The 14421-nt window shown below is 56.6% G+C and overlaps 2 protein-coding genes across 2 annotated transcripts in view; one reads left to right on the top strand and one right to left on the bottom strand.

Annotated features, from left to right (window-relative positions):
* Positions 1-453: 453 nt before the first annotated feature.
* On the top strand, positions 454-5478 carry Ubald2 (UBA like domain containing 2). The gene is made up of 3 exons (XM_046449561.2): positions 454-660; positions 1010-1072; positions 4317-5478. Exons 1-3 carry the CDS (start codon positions 541-543, stop codon positions 4626-4628), a joined length of 495 nt encoding a protein of 164 aa, XP_046305517.1. The 5' UTR covers positions 454-540; the 3' UTR covers positions 4629-5478.
* A 2755-nt stretch (positions 5479-8233) lies between these two features.
* Qrich2 (glutamine rich 2) overlaps positions 8234-14421 on the bottom strand; it is a 29876-nt gene continuing 23688 nt past the window's right edge. The window contains exons 12-22 of the mRNA XM_058581015.1: positions 13879-14001; positions 13715-13789; positions 13365-13529; positions 13137-13258; positions 12549-12614; positions 12186-12287; positions 11561-11761; positions 11118-11268; positions 10625-10712; positions 9755-9877; positions 8234-8427 (exon numbers count right to left, since the gene is read on the bottom strand). Of these exons, the coding sequence (XP_058436998.1) occupies positions 8258-8427; positions 9755-9877; positions 10625-10712; positions 11118-11268; positions 11561-11761; positions 12186-12287; positions 12549-12614; positions 13137-13258; positions 13365-13529; positions 13715-13789; positions 13879-14001 (1386 nt within the window). The 3' untranslated portion in view covers positions 8234-8257. The remainder of the gene's footprint in view (positions 8428-9754; positions 9878-10624; positions 10713-11117; positions 11269-11560; positions 11762-12185; positions 12288-12548; positions 12615-13136; positions 13259-13364; positions 13530-13714; positions 13790-13878; positions 14002-14421) is intronic.

Here is a 14421-nt window from a genome sequence, read left to right on the forward strand (position 1 = left end):
GCCGCACCACCCCCAAGCCTACAACAGCAAACAGAGGGGCCTCGGCCAATCAGCAGGCACTCGAGGTTTTCAAGTTGAGTTCGAACAGGCTCACTGGAGGCCAATCAGTGCATACAGCCCCGCCCTCAATGCCTGGCCTCAGCCAACCAGGATCCCGGGTAAGCCAAAACACAGCGGCCGGCCAATACCCGGGAGCCCCACGGCGCTGAGCTCCGCCAATGGGCGCGGCTGGGTGAAAAGAGAAACAGTGCAGTCCGGCCGGCCGCAGGATTCGAATCGAACGTCTGTTTGGGAGTCGGCCGCCGGCGGAGCGGCACGCCGGCCAATCAGCGGCGGCGGCTCGCGGCCCCCGAACGTTGGGACACCCCGGCCCCGCCCCGCGCTGTTGTTTGTGGTGTCGGCCGGGCCGCGGGAGCCGAACCACAACATTCGCCGGGCGGCGGCGGCGGCGGCGGCGGCGAGCGCGAGCCGAGCTGCGGCCCCCGCGGCCGCCGAGCCCCGGATCCGCGCGGCCGACGCTGCCGGGCCTCCCGTCGCACCATGTCGGTGAACATGGAAGAGCTGCGGCACCAGGTCATGATCAACCAGTTCGTGCTGGCCGCGGGCTGCGCGGCCGACCAGGCGAAGCAGCTGCTGCAGGCGGCCCACTGGCAGTTCGAGGTGCGCGCGGGCCTCTGGATCAGCGCGCCCTCTCCGCGGGGCCGGTCGGGGCTCTGGGGGCGGGGGATCCGCTCGTGACGGCCTTGTAATGGGCCTGGGCCGGGCCCGGAGACGCGGAGGGCCTGCGCCCAGTCAGTCCCCCGGGTGCGGAGGGCCCTAGGCCCAGTTCCCGGGCCGGGCGGGGGACGTGGAGGCTCTGCGCTTAGGCCCCGGGGCTAGGGCGCCCCGCACAGGCCGGGTTTGGGGCAGGGGTCGGGCGCGGGCCGAGAGGCTGGGCCGAGGGCCGGCGGCGGCTCGTGCGCTCCGGCTGGGCCGTGCTAATGCCGCTCTGTCCCGTGTTTGTCTACAGACCGCCCTGAGCACGTTTTTCCAAGAAACCAACATTCCCAACAGCCACCATCACCCCCAGATGGTAAGTGTCGCGGCGCGGACGCGGCCCGGTGGGGCCGGGCGGCGCGCTCGTCCGGACGGCGGGAGGCTGGCCCGGCGGGCGCTGTCAGCCGGGGTGACAGCCATGTTGCCGGGGAGCGCCGCGCCGCGAATGTAAACAAAGAGCCAAAATGTCTTCCTGGAAGGAGCGCTCGGGGCCGGCGCGGCCTCGCCGGACTTCGGGATCCGCCTCCTGGCCGCGGGACCCGGGCCTGAGGCCTGGTGCGGGGCGCTGCACCCTGAGGGGAAGGGGCGGGAGACGGCCCCAGGACGAGCGGGGGCTCCGGAGCCGGCAGGCAGGGGCGGGGAGGGGGCTGCAGGGAGACCAGGCTGCCGGAGCGCCCGGGAAGGCCCGGGAGGGCGCCGGGAGTTGGGGTATTCGTGTGCTAATGAGGAGCCCGGAGCTTCGGAGCGCAGCCCCCTCCCCCTCCACACACACCCAGCGCTGCAGGAAACGGGGAAGGGATAAATCCACCCACTCAGGAAGCCGGCTAGCTCTCCTAAAGCCCAAGGTATGCTGACCCCCCTAAAGCCCAAGGCGAGATACCCAGTGTGAGGAGGACGACAGATTTTGACCCAAGATAAGCCCAAGAATTTGCATTTAATATCAGTACATTCAGAGACTTGCAGTCCAGGAAACAGAAGTGGTTCTGGGCCGGATTTGTTTTCTTTCCAACTTGGCCCCAGGAGAAAGCCTTTGCCCTCCTGGCCAGGGGGTACCTTGCTTTGTGAAGTCCCAGAATATCCGTTCTTCACCCCCACCCCTGGTTACCTATTAGCCCATTGGGTGGGAGGGATTGAGCTCAGTGATGGGGACTATAAAACATTATTCCTCAACGCTGCTGTGGCTTAAGGGTGCATTTTTGGCATTTTTTTTACACATGGGTGTCCTTGCCCATGGCTCTCTCCAGGGCATAGGCTGCTCCTAACTTCTGCTGTGTCTTGTCCTTTACTGTTTTCATCTAGTCACAGAGGACAAACGGGTCTGCCTTGACTTTTTAAACTAGCTTTTCTCTTAGAGTGGCTCATGCAAAGGATGAAACACAGAAGAAAGGCATTGGAAGTACAATGGAAGACGGGTACTGGCTGCAAGGCTGTGGCAGTCCCTCTCCCCACCATAGTAAGCCCAGGAGGGGTTCATCTCCAGGAGACATACTCCTCTGCATCCAGCTGTGGGAGTCTCTGGGAGCTCCCTGCCTTTATCCAATTCTCAAAAGAGCCTTGAGATTTGTTCCTTCCCACTTGTGGTCACTCTGAAATGCGCTAGGCCTTCAACATTGCCATTCTGAAGGGCCAGGACCTGGGATACTTGCAGGAAAGGGCCAAGACTGGTGTTCTGTTTGGTTTTTCCTTCTCCTTTGTCTGCAAATCCCAGGGGGATTGTAATGGTTTTTGGAAGCTTCCCTCAGGGGAGGCAGCAGGTTTTGTAATAGACATTATAATCAGTGTATCCATCAGTGACAAGTACTGGGCGCTTCATCAGGACGGTCAGTCCTTGCCCTCAGAGTTGGCAGTTCTTTTAGACAATAAATCAAAGGAGAAAGCGAAATAAAAACACCAGAGACTGTTCACAGAATTGCAATACCAGAAGTTACCAAGACATGAGTAATCTATAAATGATTGTCCTATAGATTCCTTATAGGATTGTTTTATAGATTCCCACAGTTGGAGGAAGATCCCCAGATAATAATGAAGGAGGACAGTGAGACTGGAAGCAGGACGACTTTGACCTAAGGGGGAGGAGGGGTGACGGGACACAGGGTTCACTGGAGAGCCTGGGGAGGGGGCTTTAGTACTCTGGTCCAAGCCCCTGGTTTTACTAAAGCAGAGAGAAGCTTCAAAGAGGTGCAGAAACTTGCCCAAGCTCACCTAGGCAGGCAGGCATGCACAGGCCCTGTTAGCCATGGGGCTGTTCTCTGGAGCAGGGTGGCTGCTAGAGGAGATAGGCCCCACTGACTTGGTGAACTGGGGAAGTGGGTCACGATGCTGTGATGCAATTTGCCTCCACCCCCACCCCCCATTGTTTCCTGCTATGGAGAATTCAGCCCTGATGGGGGGCAGGGAATCCCGAGAGGGAGGAGGGAAATGTCTGGGTGGGGCCTGGCTTCTGGCTGAGTTCTTTGGCCTCCCCTGAGGGCCCCTGGGAAGACAATGGTCAGAGTTCCCCTAGGAGCTGATGTGGCACCAGCCTCTGTGACCAGGGTGGGGTGGGGTCCTCCTCTCAGTTTCTGCCTTAGGTTTAACTGCAGAGCTGCAAGCCCTCCTCCTTCATGGTGAAATCCTAGAGTCTTGCCCCCACCTCAGCCCTGTGCCTGGGGGTGGGGCCAGTGTTACTAAAATTAGGAGAAATTCAAAGAAGGACTCCCATGGCTTCCTGGGAAAGGGAGAAACGACTTTGAGGTCAGAACCAGTTTGTGTAGGTTTTGTTCTTTAGGCTGCCTGTTCCCTGCCCCAAGGGCAGTGGCAGAAGATTACTCTTGTTGGACTGTTTGGAACTACCCCCATAAGAGGGAGCTGCCAGCCTCTGGGCAAGGACAGGCAGGCAATGAGGCTGGAGACTCCAGAATTAGGGAGTCCAAATCTGGATGCTGCACTGGGAAGCTCTGGCCCAGCAGAGTGTGGCCTTCCCACAGTTAAGACCTTGAGCCTGCAGACCTGGGAGCCTGGAACGGGCCTTCTCAACTGCACCCTGCTTTTGAGTGCATTTTCTGTCATGACTTGACCTCTGAGCCTGTTTACTTGTTTACAATATGGAAAGAGTTAGTTCAGCCAACCAGGCCTCCTTGTGAGAAGTAAGATCTTGGAGGTGAGGGCTCCAGGGTTTTTTTGACTGAGAATGTGGAATAAACCCAACACGAGAGTAGCTTTTCTGTACCTGGCTGTTCTTTCTTACCCAGCACCCTGGGAACATCTTGAGGATGGGTGATGGAGGGAGCCGGCTGATTTTTCTTAGCGCTTCTGGTTAATGCTGTCCTGCACTACTCCTTGTCCCTTCACTGTAGCTTCAGGTCAGAAACAGCCTTTTTCTGATACCCTTGGTGTCATTTCCAAGGATGACCCTTTGGCTTTGGCGAGATTTATGTGTTTGCCCTGGTTTTTTGTTTTTATTGACTCTGGAGGGGAGAGGGGGTGCTTCAATCCTGTTGAAGCTGTGGGCTGAGCAATGGGAGTAAAGGGCTCTGGGACCCTGCAGGCAGCCCTCCCCACACCTTCTTCTCTCCCTGCAGATGTGTACTCCCAGCAACACACCTGCCACACCGCCCAACTTCCCCGATGCGCTGGCCATGTTCTCCAAGCTCCGCGCCTCCGAGGGCCTGCAGAGCAGCAACAGCCCCATGACTGCGGTGGCCTGCTCACCCCCTGCAAACTTCAGTCCTTTCTGGGCCTCCTCCCCTCCCAGCCACCAGGCTCACTGGATCCCGCCTTCCTCCCCAACCTCTTTCCACCGCCTCCACTGCCCACAGCCCACGTGGCCCCCTGGAGCACAGCAGGGGGGCGCCCAGCAGAAAGCCATGGCAGCGATGGATGGCCAGAGATGAGACTGGATGCCTCCAAGTGCTGGGCTGGAGTGGGGGGCAGTCTGGGGTTGTGGGGACACAAGAGGGTCAGGGAGGGGGGAGCTGGGGAGGTTTGGGGTTTCCTGAAGATCGCACTGGAAGATTTTATAAAAGAATTTTTGTGGGTGGGGGGACAGTAAACTTCCTGGGCCACTTGGGTCCCTCAGGAGTTTCTCTTTGGGCAAGTTTTTTTCTCTTTTTAATATATAACTATAATATATATGAATATATAAATATAACTAATGTATGTGAGCATGAGGCGGATACACCTGAGGTGCGGGGGTCAGAGGGGAAGAGCCACGAGAATCCTTCCCTGGCCCGCAGCTCTTCCTCCAGTCCAGTCTCCGGGCAAAGGGGTCTTTCAGAGTCAGGTGGAATGTCCTTTGCAGTTGGATGTGAGCTGCCTTCACTCAGAATTCATACCTGCCATCAGGAAGAAGATCCCAACTCTTCCCATCCTGGGGACAGCTACCTAGCAGCTGCAGGAGAGGTCCCAGAAGGGCCTTCTTGGCGTCACGGGGGCTCTCCCTGCCCCCTAGCCCCAACACTGCCATGCTCTTGATTCTTCCTCATCTCCTCTGCCACCCTTGTTTTGTGGCCCCTCTGGATCTCCAGCTGGGTATGAAAGGCTTATAGGACTAAAGAGCTGGCTTGGAAGGCCAGGCTCTGCCCAGTGGGGGACCTAACTGTCCCATCCCTGACTGTTCTCTGGTCACCTAAGCTTTCCCCATATGTGTCCAGGGTTGGAGGAGCTCACCTTTGGGTGGAGTTCCTAAGTCAAAATCTCATCTCACCAGAGTGAATTTTAATTTAAAAACGTAAAAAGACTTAACTTCCCTGCTTTGCAGTGCCTTTATTTTCCTGGGTAGAAGCTATGCCTTTGGGAAGAGAATTGTGGGGACTCTGGTTGTGCTGTGGTCGGGGAAGGGGCCCCATTGAATTTGGCTGTTCTAGATGCTTCTGGATGGCATCTGCATGGGGGAATTGATAGTACAAGCAAGAGTAGGGACAAGTCTGACTTGGATGTTGCATGACTTGGTCCTTGTCTATAGCTTAGAACAGCAGAACCCTTGAGCCTGGAGGGAAGCCATCCACCCCCAACCCCACTGGGGATTGAGCACAGCTTTATCACTGAGCTGCATGCCTATCCCCTTCCTCAGCATCCCAAGGAGCTGCGCTTACAGGTGTGCACCACAGGGCTGGCCCTGGAAACCAATTCTGTTTGCTGCTAGGAACGTTGGTGTCCTCCCAATGCTGCTTTGCCCTAGGCACTCCCTGCATCTTCCAGTTGGGCCCATCTTACTGTTACTACCCTCAGCCTCCCTTGGGGAGGTGTGTCAATGAGTATGTATTTGTAGGACTCCACAGCTGTTGGAGCCAGACAGTGGGTGGGTTCCTGGAGACGCTTGCTTCCATTTCCTCCACCTGCCCTGCAGTCCTCCAGGTATTAGAATGGGCAGCATTGGCTGTCCTTGGCCAGCACCTTTTCTTGCTGTCCTCCAGTACATACTCAGGTGAGTGAGACAGGCTGAGAGTGAGTGACCTGCCACATGGTTGTAATTCCTCCTGGAGCCATGGACAACCACCATGTGGCAGCCAGTACCAGCAATGGTAGGGGCAGCCCTGCCTTGAGCTTTACTCCTTCCTGTGGCTTGAGGGGGACCAAGTGCTATTGAAAGGCAGAACTGCTGGGCTGGGGGCTGGAGGTTTTGGCCTAAAGTGAAGTGAAACTTAAGGGCCCCAGCCAGGTTAACCACCTTGCCTCTGGGCCTTTTTGCATCTTCTCACCCTGATTGGGGGCACCCCCTCCTTTAGTGGAGTGGAACAGTGAGCCCAGCTGCCCTGTCTACTGCACGTGAAAGCTGGGTTTGTCCTTTCAGTTTTGTTTCCTGATTGGAAACCCCTGAGACTCCTCCCAGCCTCAGCTCTGCCCCTGCCCACCTGTGCTTTCCCAGGCTAGCAGGGGAAGCCCCTGGAAGGAACGTGGGCTTTCAGGCTGTGACACCCCTAGAGGCTGCTGGGACCGGGGCTGGGGTGCACCCAGGTGTGTGCCAGCCTGGGAGAGGGTGCAGCGGCCATGCCCAGGTGTGGAATGGTGGGGGCCAGCCCCGGCAACTCAGGGAATGTGACTCCTGTCCTCTGTGGGTGAGGAGAGCTGACCTGCTCCTCCCTGCCAAGCCTGTGAATTTGGCTTCTAGACCAGGGAAACTGAGCTGACCTTCTGGCATTTCACTGCCAGGGTGGGACTTCAGTGAGAGAAATAGGAGCCTAGGGGGAAGGGATGGCCCTGGCGCTGCCTCCTGTGTACAGAGAAAAGGTACTGGCCTGGAGTGCCCACTGTCCAAGCAGCTCTTCTTCCCACCCAGCCATGAGCATTATGTGATTACATAAAGATACATGGAATCTTGGGATCAGGAAGCAGGGAACCACCCTCAGGGTGCATCCCACCTCCACAGCATCCCCCACCAAGCCCACTTTTGCCCACACCAGGCCAGGGGTGAGAAACCTATTTCTGGGCCATTTCCTGCCTCTCTTTCCTGTGTGATTCACCCCCTCTTCTCACACCCCCAAATGAGCCTCTTACCCGAGACATCCCTTTCCCATGTGAGGGATGATGGGAACTGGGGGTGGGGAGAGCCCCATCCTCCACTCTGGGCATTTGGTTCCCTCTGATGTGGGAAAAGACCTGAGGTAGAAACTACTTTGATGATTCAGGCCTTCTTTGTCCCCAGCTTGCCTGTCTTTTGGGGGACCCCAGAATTCAGCCAGTGACCCAAGTTCAGGAGGTTCAATTGGGTGCTGGGGGCTTGTTCCTGGCAGCTGCTGCCGGCTCAACCACACAGTACTCCTCCGTACCCTCCCACCAATATCGGTGCATTTTTTCCATAGGTTTGTAGGTTTGGGGCTAGTGAGGAGGTGACCAAATGGGCCAAGCAGCTGCCTGGAGCAGGTTGAAGGCTCAGCCTTGCACAAAATGCAAGCCATGCCCCTTGAACTCCTGCTCTCCATCTTCCCAGGCATTGGCCAGGGAAGCTTCTACTCAGCCCTTCTGCCAGGGGTTGGCCTTCAGGCTGTGGCTGGCTGTGTGGCCCACTCAAGGGCAGACAGCAGAGCATGGTAACCTTTCCCAAGGGCTGTGGGTTTTTGCTTCTGGTTCATGGCATTGCTTCACTGGGACCTGTGTGAGGACCCAGGAGCTGCCCTGAGCTGGCAGCAGGGTAGTAGCAAGCAGCTCTGCCCTCTACTCCAAGATACAGTTAGCACATCCACACCATGGGTCCAGGCCTATCCAGTGTCCTGGGCTAGTCCTCCACATCAGAAGTTAGGGCTGCATCCCCGAAGGCAGCAGCACACTTGGGCTGGCTGATGGGTGTGAGAGTGAGAGGAGGCCCAACTCAGGCTGCCCTGAATTCAACGGTGAAGCCCTCCAGGAGCCCCAGCACACTTAGAACAACTGGAGGTCTAATTCTCAGACTGAGGACCCTGGGGGCACCTGGGGCTGCCTGGCCAGCAGCAGGCACTGCCTTCTCACTCCATCTTCCTGAGGCAGGACTGACAGAGAAGCCTTCCCCAATATAAGCCTCTTCTTAAACATTTACTTAAAGCTCTATTCAGGGAGCAGTGGTGGACCGTGGTCCCCGAGTGGGCTCCTCTAGCTCCTCCTCAGGAGGTATGTCCATGTGCATTTCTGGTCCTGAACCGTTGTCCTGCAGGTGTTCCATCTCAGTGGGGCTGGGTGGATGGGCCATATCTGACTGGGAGAGATGTTGCCTCGAAGAAACTGCAAGACAGGAGGGCATGGGTGGCTCCACCATGTATCCCACACCCACTAAGGCCCACTCAGCTCACCCAAAGCACAGGGAAGTCAGGCATGGCCCCACTGGCCAGGCTGGTGGGATTGGAGTATGCAGAGTACTTAGGAGCGCTGGAGCAGTTGGGGCTCCTTTATAATCCCTGTAAAGGAAAGTTAGTCAGTAAACATGCCCTCTTGTTGGGGCCAAAAGTCTGCCTCTTGGGTAATGTTAATACAGGACTGTTTAGGCAACATCACACAGATCATAAAGGCTCAGGAATGTTTCCTAAGACTTCTCTGCGCCTTGGTATTCTCAGCTGTAACTGGGGCTAACAATGGTCCCTACCCCTTAGTATTGGTGTGTGGATTAAAATTGTTTGTATGTATAAAAACTCCTAAATGCTGCCTGGACAGGAGGGCATCCCCAATGAAGGCGAGGCACCATTACCAACTAAGCTTTCTCTTCTGTTTTCCCTTCTTCCTTTGTCACAGGCACTCACTGAATGTGGGAATGGAAGGGTGTTACAGAGCACAGAGGATTTGAGCCCTCAAGCTGGGGATGGGGATGGTGTGTGGGTGTCAGGGGATCCTTGAACCTCCTACAGATTTACTAGGTACTGAGGGTACGTGAGTATTTGATAAATGGAAGGTTGACACCTTTGTGACAATCTCACAGGGGCCCTAACTCTAAGAAGCATGCATCCAGCACCCCACCCCCTTGATGACAGATGAGAAAACCTAGGTCTGCAGAGGGGAGAGACCTGAATAGTCACCTGGTATTGATCAAGCCTTTTGGCCCCAGGATCCTAGCAAGGGACCCAGGCCCTTGTGTGGCTAACCTTGAGGCCCTTTGCTCCCTGACCTTAAGATGTGGTCTAGCTCCTTGGATGAGACCAGGGGCTGTGGGGGCTTTCTAGGCCTGGGGGTGGGAGGAATACCTCCAGGCAGCACCAGAGTGAGGGGTCCCTTGGGGCCTGATCATAGTCCCATGTCCTACAGGTGCTTGGATCCCATAAGCAGCAGCTCAAAGAGAATCCTGTTATGTGAGAAGGGAAGGACTGGGCTTAAGCCAGAGAAACCTGTGTCCTCTTGTATGAATCAGGAACAGCAGTAGTATCCACCCCATAGACCTGGCACATGCCAAGCACTCAGTAATTGACTTTCTCTTTTCCTTCCCATCCTACCCTTCAGCTCCCAGCCTTTCCTCTCTTCAGGGAAACAAAGGTATAAACTAGGGGGTGGTGGGGCAGGAAGGAGAGACCAGAGGACAGTGTTCAAGCCATATGGAAGGACACCTCATCCAGAAGAAAGCTACCTGAGTTGTTGCCAGCCAATAGGTGGGTGCTCTGAGGCCGGGAGGGCAGCTGTCCGATGTTACCCAGGGCCTGATGCCTGGGCAGGTGGGGCCGGGGCTGCTTGGTCTTGTGCTTTGACACTCCTGAGGGCAGTGGAGGGAAGAGTCTTTTCTGAGACAGACCCAGGCACATGGGGAGATGGATGTAGGCTGCAGGTCATAGCCAGCCTCAGCGGAATGGTCAGAATTTGTAGATCTGCCCCTTCACCCTTTACAGGCACTTCACTCATTCACATGCCCACCCATCCCCCCCCCCGCCCCCTGCTCACCCAGCTCTTGACCATTGCTCTTTCCACCCACCATCCATCTATGCTCCTCTATCTGTCCATCCTTCTACTCACTCATTCTCTGAAAAACTACACACATCAGCTATGTGCCAGGTGTGGTGAGTTCTAGGTGCTCGCAGGGTTAAAAGGCACAATGGGAAGTGGTAAGCAGCCTGATTCAGATATGGGGAACTGGAAGCCAGCCTTCAGGGTCGTGGGAGATCATTAAGGGATGGTGTCTTGCAGGGTTTTAAAGAAGGGACCGGTACAGCTTGGCTGTGTTGATGGGAGCAGCCTGAGGTGGGTCAGCTCAGCAGTGGTAACAGGAGAAGACTAGCAAGAAAAGATGGGGCCACCACCTGCTGGGTGATTGGCTGAGGCAGGAAAGCTGTCTTCTATCCGTAAGCACTTACCTGGGGGCTTTTGGAGAGACCTGAACATCTGGAGGCAGGGAAATGAAGAAGGTGGCACCCACAGTCTGGTAGCCCAAGGTATGCTCAACCTTCCAGGAGATGGATGGTCCCTTAGGACTCAAGTAAGGACCCTGGGCTATCTGCATACTCACTGTCTTTGTTCAGGATGCCTGGCAGTCTCGTATCCATCCGTCCCTTGTAAATATGTCCATCTAGGCCCAGGATATCCACCTCGTCATGCTGTAGAGGCAAACAGTCCGTTACCACTATGACACCTAGACCTTTCCCTCTGCTCCTGCTCCTGTGAAGGCCTGGGGTGCAGAGCACTGTTCTGACTCCTGGTACCAAACAGTGCTTACAACTCTCCCTGTGGACCCTGGGCTGCACCAGGGCAGTGACAAGGTGGGAGGAAGTGGAAAGCACGTGGTTCTCAGGCCCTGCAGTGGCGGTGCCTGCTGGCAGAGCTGGAGTGGCAATCTTTTTCCCAAGGCAGGATGTAAAGAAGGGGCTTGAATTGGGTCTGATTAAGAAACCGCCCCAAGGCAAGGGGCACAGGAGGTGACTTCAGGTTGTTTTTCCAGAATGACTTGGAATCTGGGGCATGTCAGGACCTTCCTCCCTGAGGCTCCCTGGTAGGGCCCAGACCTTCATGGCTATCTGGATCTCCTCAGGAGCATACGGGCCCTGGGACAGGTGCTGCTGGCGGCTACGGCGGTAGGGGTAGGTGAGGGTGTGGCTTCCTCCACAGCGCCGGGGCACAGTGGAGTAGGTGTAACCCACCATCGCATCTGGCACCCTGTGATGCAGACAGCATGGAGTCAGTGAGAGCTACCAAGAGTGTGACCTGGGACACACCTATGATGGGGCTAGCCAGAGACACAGAGGCAGCTCTCTTGAGGAGTCCCCAGGAGTCAGGGCAGGAGCAAGGGGCCAGGGACAGGTGGGTGAGTGAGCACAGCAACTTTGAGGCCACCACACATACACACAAGCATGTTCACACACACATGTTTTTACACACCTTCCCCTTTGCTCACATGGTTGTGGGGTGGGCATAAACCAGGCACAGTCACCTGGACTCTGTCCCCTACCGTTTGTAGCAAGGGGAAGTGAGGCCCTGGGCCTGCAGCAGCTCGTGGATCATCTGACTGCTAGCCTTCACAGAGCCTCCAAAGTGGATCTGCACCTTCTCAATGTCCATCAGCATCTTGGAGTGCATGGTGCGCAGGCGCCCTGCACTCCGCTCCATCGGTGACAGGTCACCCCGACAGAAAGTGCTGCCTAGCTTGAGGCTGTGGGGCCCAGGTGGAAGGGAGGGTGGTCAGCCCAAGATGGACAGAGCCCCACATCCTCCATTCCTATACCTGGCGTAAATACTTCCTTACACCATGGGCCTTTATTCTGCAAAATCCTGTGCGGGCGGAGCTAGCACCCTTGAAAGGCTTGAGGCCTGCAGGTTTGGGGCAGTTTGGTCCCAGGGCATCAGCCCTCTCCAAGGCACCCCTGAGGGGCCACACTTGCCCAGAAAGGTTTTCCCCAGAGGCCAAAGTATAAATGAGTCAAAGGGGAGAGAGCAGAAGGGCTAGCAGGTAGTTCAGAACCCGACTGGTGGCAGGTTCTCACCTCAGGCCCTGTACAGTGCCCCAGGGCACCCTCTGGAGCCTTCTCTACCCCACCCTCCCACTCAGTCCTGCCCAGGACTCCACTGCCCCGTACTTGCGGCTCTGCTGGCGGACCTGCTCCAGCTCGAATATTGTGTAGGGGCGAATGGACCGGTGTGCTGGCAGGCCAGGACTCATAGGAATCAGGGGTATCATTCTGGACAGGGACACAGAGGTAGGGGGGCTCAGATTTGGACATTCCATCACTGGATCCACCTACCACTCCCATATTCCATCAGCCTAAAGGACCTTCCTAACCACCCCAGACTAGCCAGGCCTGAGAAGGCGCAGGGCAGGAAGTAGGCCCAGGAGACTGAAGGAAAAGATAAGAGGTGAGGTAGGCAGATGGAGAAAGTGAAGCCCTGTATGCCACCCCACCATGGTCACCAGCTGCCCTGGGCCAGGTATGAGCACTCACTGTCCAGTCACAGCTGTCTCCAGGGGCCGGTCACATGAGAGGCAGTGGAAATGAGCCAAGAGCTGCCTGTTGGGAGTGAGGTGCACAGAGGGGGAGAGCTCAGAGGGGTTGGCTGCCCACAATCCAGACTGGCAGGAGGCTCAGTAGGGTGGCCCTGCTTTCGCACATGCCTGCTTCCATGCACACGGCCTGCACCTGCCATCCTTACTCAAAGTCAGCAGGGTTCCCAGGGTCCCAAGCGTGCTCTTCATAGGCCTTGGGGCCCCTCTGGTGGCCAAGAATGGTAATCCTGGGCTTCAAGGCCACTACCACCCAGGTCCCCAAGGAACATCTCAATTCTGAGACTACAGACCTCTCCCTGTCCCAAGGGCCCAGTGCAACACACCTCAGCCAGGGAGTCTTAGCATCTCCCAACTCCCTTTCTCTGTGGTCATCTGAAGGGGTCTGAGCTAGAAGACTTCTTCCAGCTCTAAAATTGTCCCTCCAACAATGGGACATCTCTGGAAGATTCAGTTTGTTGGGGGTCCCCAGCCCACCACCTGCCCTCCCAGCAAGGTATGCCACTTCCCAGCTATCTCCGGGCCTCACCTCCTCATGGCAGCTGCCTCATCTGCCTGGTAGAGTGGAGGGCGCTCTTTGAGCTGCTTCCGCAGCGATCTCCACCGATCCTCCAGCAGCTGCTTCACAGGGTCTAGCTCCAGGCGGTCCAGCTGGGTGGGGGTGGGTTCCAGGTGAGACCAAGGCAGCAGATGGGGGTCTAGCCTTGAGGGCAGTGGAAGACAGCCCCACCCGTCCTGCAGCCTTTCCTGCACTCACCTTGCTGTCCATCTGTACCAAGAGTTTGTCCAACATCTTCTGCCAGTCTTGCTCCTGCCCAGTCATCTTGGCCACCAGCTCCTGCATCATGTGGGTTAGTTGCTCTGTGGTGGCATCAAACTGGACACGGCTCACTTTGGCTGCTAGGGCACTCTTGTCTGCTTTCTGCATGAAGAGTAGGGGAGGCCCCACTTGGGAGAGGGCCATGACAGGGCCCATCCCCCCCATGTCAACCCCTGAAGCACAGTTTTCCAAGAGCCCACATCTCCATGCCCTACACCACCAGCCCCTCACCCCTCTGGCCAGCAAGACCACCCTAGGGCAGAGGGCCCCTGGGAACTGGTGCTTACCACATGGATCTCCATCTCCAGGTGCTCCCTGTTGGCCTTTTCCTTCTCGAGCTTTTCCAGGCCCTGGTACAGCATCTGGAGGCCCAGAAAGTAAGAAATAAAGAACCAGCAGCTGAGCAGCAGGGGTGGGTGGTGTGGGCCTCAGCCTTGCCCTAGCTGCTCACGTCAATGTCCTTCTGCTTCTGCTGATGGTCCTCGATGAGGTTGCTAGTAGTGATGTTTAGCTTCTCGCAGTCACCCAGCACCTGCAGGATGGCGCTCTGTACATGGCCCAGCAGCTCCTCGTCCTGTGGCAGGGGGCACAGGGAGGACTCTCTGAGGCTGCTGGGTGGCCCTACACCACCCAATAAGGAAGCTCATTTCAGATCCATGTCCATTTTATATAGTGACATTCAGTTTCCCACCAACAGTTGTGTTCCCAGCCAGACAGGGACAGCAGTCCTCTACATCCTCATGGATTTGCCCCAAGGTGTAGGACCACCCAGCAGCCTCAAACAGTCCTCCCTATGTCCCCTGCCATAGGACAAGGAGCTGCTGGGCCAAGTACAGTGATCAGCAGAGGTGACTGAGGCTCAGGAGCATGTGCTGCTCTTGAGCTGCTTCTAGAGAGAGATCTCCACTGGTCCTCCAGCAGCACTTCACTAGGTCTAGCTCCAGTAGCTGTAGTCTCTCCCCACCTTCCCTGATCTTGGATTCAGGATCCAAAT

Source organism: Marmota monax, unplaced genomic scaffold (genome assembly GCF_021218885.2).
Source record: "Marmota monax isolate L192 unplaced genomic scaffold, Marmota_monax_Labrador192_F-V1.1 WCK01_AAM20220418_F8-fsc00292, whole genome shotgun sequence".
In the NCBI taxonomy this organism is placed as follows: domain Eukaryota; kingdom Metazoa; phylum Chordata; class Mammalia; order Rodentia; family Sciuridae; genus Marmota; species Marmota monax.